The 7,751-nt window shown below is 45.0% G+C and overlaps 1 protein-coding gene across 1 annotated transcript; it reads right to left on the reverse strand.

Moving 5' to 3' along the window:
- Nucleotides 1–398: 398 nt before the first annotated feature.
- LOC112561637 (protein dispatched homolog 3-like) lies at nucleotides 399–7,508 on the reverse strand. The gene is made up of 11 exons (XM_025234225.1): nucleotides 6,755–7,508; nucleotides 5,992–6,506; nucleotides 5,236–5,428; nucleotides 4,668–4,892; nucleotides 3,799–3,924; nucleotides 3,473–3,619; nucleotides 3,044–3,173; nucleotides 2,360–2,487; nucleotides 2,013–2,099; nucleotides 1,430–1,600; nucleotides 399–1,029 (listed from the first exon to the last, which is right to left on the reverse strand). The coding sequence occupies exons 1-11, from the start codon at nucleotides 7,466–7,468 to the stop codon at nucleotides 541–543; spliced, it is 2,925 nt and encodes a 974-aa protein (XP_025090010.1). The 5' UTR covers nucleotides 7,469–7,508; the 3' UTR covers nucleotides 399–540.
- Nucleotides 7,509–7,751: the final 243 nt, after the last annotated feature.

Genomic DNA, 7,751 nt, shown 5'->3' on the forward strand with positions numbered 1-7,751 from the left:
CATATGCAAATATTGCATCAGTAACACATGCTGCTGTCACTTGCAACCTTAGGTTGAGATTTTTTCTCTTGAAAGTCTGTTCCTGCCAGTCTGTGAGCATTAAATTACAAAACTAAAAGCAGTCCCGTCACTTACCCATAGTTACTTGCTCTATTATTAGTGCAAGTGCTTGGCTTCTAGTTTCTTACCATTTTCCTTTCGCTTAATAGGTTGACTAGTTTGTTTTCAAGACGAACAGTTTCCACCGTGCGTTAATTTTGTGCTATATGGAATCGAGAAAGTGGCTCAACGTGCAAATATCAGTAAAAGTCGGCAATAAAACATCTCTAACACGCGCCTTTCGCGGTCGTCCTCCCCTTCCGCTTTCCCCAACTGCTGCTGACGACGATGTATCTGCTGCTGGTCGCATTTCTCTCAACAAAGGACGGATCTTTAAAAAAAAAAGTCTTTCCTTTCATCGACAAAGCCTCGATAGAGTCACAAAATGATAATGAGTAACATTTATCATTGAAGTCATAAATAGTAACGTGGACAGGATCATCACAGTTGCTTGGGAACGTTGGAACCTGCGGCTACTGCCCCGCTAGTCTGTGAGGAGTCTTCCCCCAGCCCCCCGTGGAAACCTTTACCCTCGCATTGTTTGCATGTCACGTGGTGAGACTTCCGGCCCCGCAGTTTGTAGCGCACCCACCAGAAGACGGGGACGAGGGAGCCCGTCTGTTTCTGCGGACCCACCAGCGCCATGATGACGCTGAAGCCGAGCAGAGCGAAGAAGAGCGAGAAGCCGATGGTGGCGAACATGAAAATTCCGAACTGCATGAAGAAAAGAATGACAGCGCCGCACATGAAGACGGCGGCGCCCAGCGTCGTGATGGCCCCCGACAAGATGGAGATGCCCACGTGATCCAGCATGTCACGTGTCCGGTCCAGGCGGTTCGTCGCAGTGGATGAGTGGTATCCTTCCGCCAGGTGCACGACGTAGTCCACAGACAGGCCGACCACGAGGGAGAGGTTCAGGGATTCCAGTACCTGCAAATTGCAGACGGTAAACCAATAATAATAACAAATTAATGTATTTTATAACTATATTTGTGTATTATTTAAGTGTATTTTATTTATATATTTTGTACTTGATTCCCCAACCCACTCTCCCAACATCGGTTGTGGGCACGAGCCTACCGAATAAAAGAAATTGTCACTGTCATTGTTTTTGTATTCCTTTCCCTTTTAGTTATTTTGTTTTTGTCTTGTAAACCAAAATCTTACTATTTAAGGATTTTTGTGATCTTTCAAATATCAAACAAACGTTTGATATTTACTCTGACAATAAATAAGCCGAGTCCACAAAGTCCTTTCACTAACTACAGTATGCAAATCTTGCTTGATGTGACTCTCAGATTAAACGGGTCAATCTGAAGATTGAACTCACCCCTAGTTTCCAACCAGCCATAGGAATAAGACCCACGACCATTAGGGTAACAAATCCGATGTCCAAGGTTGCTAGGAAACCAGTGATTACATTGGTGGTTGCCAGGGTGATGACAACAAACGCCAGAGAAAGCCCAAGAGCAATTCCTTGCACTGCCGTGTCTGTGAGTTTCTGGTGGTGAAGACAAGAGACTGGCGATAAGAGATTTGTTTTTAACAAAAATAGTTGTTAGACAAACAATCGGCTCACTAATCTGAGAAATGGCGATGTTAGCTGGTCAAGCTGGGAGGTTCCGGATTCACATCGTGCCTCCACTGACATTTCCCATGAGATGGAACTACATGTAAATTAGTTTTAGCCACTGATGTTTTACAAATATTCAGTTTTCGCTCCACGTCCAAGGATTTGCGTTGCACAAGATTTTTGTGGAGTCGCACACACACCAGGAACAGAAGACATTCACTGCCGCTTGTGTCATAAAATATCAATACACTGAAAGCATTTGATGAATGTAAATATATTGTCTATAATGTTGGAAACTGAGACTGAGGGATGTTAATCTGATTAATCTAGTCAACATTACCTTTTGTACATAGAAACCGTGCCACGGGTTGCCGGATTCCGGTGTGCACTGAAACCCTCCAGCTAACGAGCTTGGCATCACAGATACCTGAAGAGGCAGGTGGCAAGATTTTAAGAAAAATACTCAGAAACGCATCAATGAAAAAAGAAAAAGAACAAAAACCTAACAGACAAATAACGAGCTCTTGACCACGCAGACAGATGCAACAGAAACCAGTATCCAGCACGAGTTCGTATTTTATCCGTTAAATACGTCATGTTGAAAACATTGCTAAACATCGGCTCACAAAATACTCGGCATCGAGAGCAAGAAGGCATCATCGACATCGTTGTTTGTTATTGTCTTACCTGGTTCTTGAAGAAGTCATCCCAGGCCTCGACAATGGGGATGCCGGTGCTGTAGCCGAGGGTGCCCACCTTCAGGGTGGTGTTGACGACGATGGCGGCGTACACTAGACGGGTACCCCAGTCCGTGGCTACCCGCACACAATATGAACATGAGTAGCTTTAGTTAACAAGGGGTAGGTAACATTTTAAAGCTTAAATCCTTGTTTGTTTGACTTTTTGTTGTGTTTGCTTGTTTGTTTTTTGTTTGTTTGTTTCTTGTTTGTTTTTTGTTTGGTTTTGTTTTTGTTTTGTTTTTTGTTTTGTTTTGTTTTATACTGCGCTTCGAAATCATTCATCTTACTCCGAACCTCACGTTTGGATAAGTTGTTTTATCTTTGAAGATCAGAATGGTGAGCTAAGTCTGACAATTTTACCAAACACAATGAGGTTTTAGGATACTTTGGAGGAGTTTGGTCTAGTTTAAGTATGTCATGAGTTGTTTTATGACAACAGATGGTGTAGCATAAATAAACTGTAGACTCCTGGAACCTCCATCGCGCGGGACTTCTGGTGTCCCCTCCATTCGTTGGAGCATAGAACGAAAATAACCAAGGATGTCACATTTGCATAAAGCACAGAAATGTTATTCATGTAGGAGGTGACCCTTGTCGACCCCAGAGCCACGTGTAACAAGTGAAAACTTACTTGGATCTATGGCGGTAGGTCGGGTGTCGAATTCATCCTTCCCCTCACCCAGCAAGGGGGAGTAGATGCTGTAGTCGTAGTTGGTCGGACCGCGACGGTAGGTGTCGTGCAGCCAGTATCCCATCATCGTCTGCATCGACAATTGAGTAATCATCATCGCTGTCATCACCGCTGATATCACTACCTTAGTCGTTATCGTCAACACTCTCATCATTGCTTTTATCCTCATTATCATCTTTATCATCGTCTCTATCATCACTGTCGCCGCTGCTGTTACCACTGTCTTCATCGATGTCATTGTCGTTGTCATCAATGTTGTCGTCATCGCTGTCACTATTCCTTTCATCGTTACTGTCATCCCGATCATCGTCGGAATGCGAAAGGGTGGATGGGGTGGGAGGAACTTAAAGTGACTAAACCTCAACTGACCTCGAACTGGCGGTACAGGAGAGGGTTGACTGACGTCACGTTGTACACAGCCGAGTTGTTGAGGATCAGATGCTCCACTTTACTTTCTGACGTTGGCAGAGTCAACTCGGGTGTGTTAGCCGGGTACTGCGTCTTATTTCTTTCGCTCTGGAAAATAGGCAGCCATTGCATTAAATCATATTTTTAAACATAAACCATCACTACTTTAATACAACTAGGGCTTTGTGCGGTTCTTGTTTTGTTGTGTGCATGCACAAAAAAATATGACAAACAAACAAAAACAACACAGAGACACACACAGAGAACGGTCGCATGACAATGTCTACCTTCATGAAGGTATTTATGTGCTCTAGAAAGCACTGAACTTCGATGCTGCCGGTGACCGGGTTCCGACGCAGGTGAAGCTTTTCGTTCTGAGTGGCCGACAGATTCTTCAGTTTCTCGCAGAAATCCTGGTCATGGGCAGAAAGGCAGATTGATGTACTGCAACTGACTTTCATCATTACTCACATCCTATGAACAACGTGCTTAAAAAGTTAGAGAAAAAAAACAACAAGTGGCGGGCATTTCTCCTAAAAATTCGGAAGAGTATAGGTCAAGATAATATTTACCTAAAGCTAAGGGTATACCTGCCTCTCAGTTCACTAGATACCTACAGACATCCTTAAAAGGTAAATGTCCGTGTGTGTGTGTGTGTGCGCGCGTGCGCGGGCGTGGCTATGCAAACTAGATTAATCAACCGAAATAATTACATATTTGAGTTTTTATTTTACTATTTATAATTCTTATAACTGGCGTTAGACTGCCGAGAAGGAGACACAGGGTCGTTCCTTGCGTCATCTGTGTACAGGGCACACCCAGACCACCAGCCTGGAGACGACAACATATCACAACACACCGAGAGAAACAGTTGCACTGAGTGGGAACCCTTGCACAAGAACCCGGGTACTGACTGGGACCCGTGCACCCGACCTGGACATTGGCCTCGCAATGAATGGATTTTCTGTCGCACCATGACACGCACGTCGAGAGATAACAGAAAACAGGAAGCAGATAACAGTCACATCATGCAGAAGGAATGTACGAGAAATGACTTGTGAAGACAAGAAAAAAAGTGCAAGAGGACTGAAACTCTTTTTAAGTTTGTTGGTTAGGAGCATAGGGGGTGGGGAGAACAAGACTGAGAGTCGCATACCAGCAAGGCGGACTGAGCGCGTTTGGGGTTGAGGTCGAAGCCCTTGTCCCACACTGTGACCCCTTTACAGTTGATGTCAGTCTTGGCGCAGGTGGACAGGTCCTGCTCCCTGAGACCCCACACCATGTAAACTTTGATCACCTTGTCCTCTGTGCTGGGCTTGAAGCCATCGCGTATCAGCAAAGCAGCCTTGCCAAAGTGATGTTCATTTTTGTAATACTTTATCTGGTGAAAAAAAAAACAGAAATATTGTCTTTGAGTTAGTGGGACCAGCGCAAACTAAATTTTATTTTTAAGATTTCGACCAATTCACTCTAGAACCACTTTACTGGAGGAAAGATGTGTGTGGTGGTGGATACATGTCACGTGACAAAGCGTTCACATCCACCAGCACAACAAACCTTGTCAGAACTGTTACAGTTTGACAGTTTGACCAAAGACAAAAATTAACTAGGTAAAGATTTGTAAAAAAAAATTTGCGGAATTTTTAGAACCCATTTTTGAATTTTGATCATTAACGTTTAAGCATTTCATAGGTGAAATCTTAAACATAAAACTGTGTTCTTACCGATTCTTCGTCAGGTTTCAGTTTGGCAGCGAAAACGGAAAAAACAATGATAATTCCAAGACACAGAGCAAGTAGTACCCAGCGCAGCACTCTGTGGCTGACAAGGTTGTAAAAAGGTCCGCGGAAGAACCTGACGATAGGATGGCGACGTTCACCATCAGCAGATGCTGCGTCCTTGATCGGTTTTTTACACCTGTGGAAAGTGAAGAACAGTGTGGATGTGACTGCATACCTGTCATATTCTTTTCATTTAAAAAAAATGGCAATTAGAAGTCGGAAGTTTTTGAAAGTCATTAAGCTAGAGTAAGTCGTTGCCCTGGGGCAACGAGAGAATTTAAGGACAAGCATCTTCTGTCCCAAGTGATGGGACCCCGCAGGTATGGTTGCACCTCTAGGGCATATCGTAGTTATAAATATAGTTATATACCGTAGCTATAAATCGGTGACAAGGATGCTCTTCGGTAAAGAAACACAAAGCAGAGTCCGCGGGGTCAGGTAATCAAGACATTTTTCCTCGAGTTCCTTATTTCACCCTGGAAAACTTCATAACTAGGGTCTCTGATTAGTTTACTTCAATGTTTTATCACAACGGAAAAAACTCAGCAAGAACAGATGATAAGCTACAACACAGATTTAGCACATAAATCCAACTGTGACTGACCCCCACTTTTACCCTACCTCTTGAATAAATGAAAGCGAAGTTCAAATCTTTATATACAAAACAAAATCTTCCATTGGTGCAGTGGGATGACTAACCTGAAACAGGGCCAGGACCACGTGTCCCAGTAGTAGTGGTACATGATCAGGACGGCTGGGAAGAAGATGATGACGGACATGTAGTTGACGAAGACCAGGATGCCAGAGAAGAGGCCGAAGGACTGCACGGCGAGCAGAGGAGACAGCGCATTGCTGAAGAAGGCCACCATGGTGGTGAGGGAGGTGCAGAAGGTGGCGATGGCCGCCCGTTTGTAGCAGGCTGACAGTCGAGCCTCCAGCGAGGTGTACTCCAGGTGGGCGGTCGCGCGCCAGTTATCCACGAAGACGAAGATGTTGTCAGCGCCGATGCCGAGGATGATGAAGATTGAGAGGACGTGGAAGATCCCGAAGTACTTGTACTGGAAGATAAAGCTGTAGACGAGCGTGGCGATGACGAAGCTGGAGATAATGCTGAAGATACCAAAGCTCGTTAGGAAGAGCGATTTGGTCATGAAAAGGACGAAGAGGAAAATGAAGAGGAGAGAACCAACAGCCAGCAGCAGGTCCCAGATCACCTGCAACATTTTATAGCATGATTTTCTATAATTATTTCCCTTCTTTCTGGACAGTAGAGATATCGTAACTGATTTACAACCAAAGGAGTCAAGGCACCGACAAAAATTGTGAAAGGTAGGAAATAGAAAAGTGTTTGCTTGAGTAGAGAGTCGTACATAAGCAACAAACATGGACAGCAAAGACTACGCTACAGTCAAATTATTGCAAGATGATCATAGCATGATAGCGAGCTGAAGATGCCTGTTACCTGCTGCAATAAATTGTAGGTGACAATCTGGGTGCCGAAGTACAGAAAGTCCATGTCCCCGACTCCGGAGTCCAGCGCTTCGTTCAGAATACCCGAAAAGAAATCCGCTTGAAACCGACGTATTTTCAGAAGCTGCTCCGTCTTGTTGTCTTCTTTGAGGTTGTAGCCGTCCAGCGGAAGCCCAAACTGAAAGATGGTGCGTGTGATAGAGGATTTGGCCTCGGTCTGGGTGACACTTCCGTCGACTCCCAGGTGGAGCTGTAGTAACTGAGCTAGCAGGGGTACCTGGGATGCCCCAAACAGTGTCGCTGGTATGTTGCTGAACGTGGTGTCGTTCAACCCTGGACCGTAAGTTCCGTCGAAGAATCGAAGAATGGAAATGGGCTTGGCGCACTCTCTCGTCCCGCTGCCACCTGTCAGTCGGCAAAATTTCTTGTACTCCTCCACTCGGAGGAGTCTATCCTCCAGCTGCTTCATCGCCAGAAGGCGCTCCTTGGTGAAGACTGTGGAGTCTCCTGTCAGGTACATCAGCACCAGGGAGTCGGCGACTTGCGATCGTTCCCCGATGGTGGTGACGTCTGTGTCTTTGCCCACCACCGTCCCGTCCTCGTCTCGATACTTCCAGGCCAGAGAGCGCAGGAAGGTCGGGTCATCTTGCAGGTCAAGGGGCACGACGTCAAATTTGAAATTAACTATTTTTTTGCTGTCCCACATCGCTAAGGCCAAGGTCACAATTAAAATGGCGACGTGGATTCCCAGTGTGATTCCTGGAATAGATTATCGGATGTAGTAGTGAATGATGATGGTGGCGGTGGTGGTTTCGTCAATTCTTACCTTAGACAGAATTAAAAGTTGGCAATAGCCAATACATTCATTTTTCAGTATTTTAGCTGGTATGTAATCATGATAGGTAAGGTATAATCTCCTTCGCCCATTCCCTACCCCACCCCCGCCTCCTCAAAAAATAAACAACACGCCAACCGAAAATTTTCAAGGA

Source organism: Pomacea canaliculata, linkage group LG4 (assembly GCF_003073045.1).
Source record: "Pomacea canaliculata isolate SZHN2017 linkage group LG4, ASM307304v1, whole genome shotgun sequence".
Taxonomy (NCBI): Eukaryota; Metazoa; Mollusca; class Gastropoda; order Architaenioglossa; family Ampullariidae; genus Pomacea; species Pomacea canaliculata.

What these genes read in the sequence shown, in the direction of transcription:
- LOC112561637 (XM_025234225.1), bottom strand. Translation starts at nt 7,468, where the DNA reads ATGTGGGACAGCAAAAAAATAGTTAATTTCAAATTTGACGTCGTGCCC. An exon ending in ACGGTTTCTATGTACAAAAG is followed by an intron (nt 1,601 to 2,012) that starts GTAATGTTGACT and finishes CTTCACCACCAG; the next exon opens with AAACTCACAGACACGGCAGT. An exon ending in TGGCTGGTTGGAAACTAGGG is followed by an intron (nt 1,030 to 1,429) that starts GTGAGTTCAATC and finishes TGCAATTTGCAG; the next exon opens with GTACTGGAATCCCTGAACCT.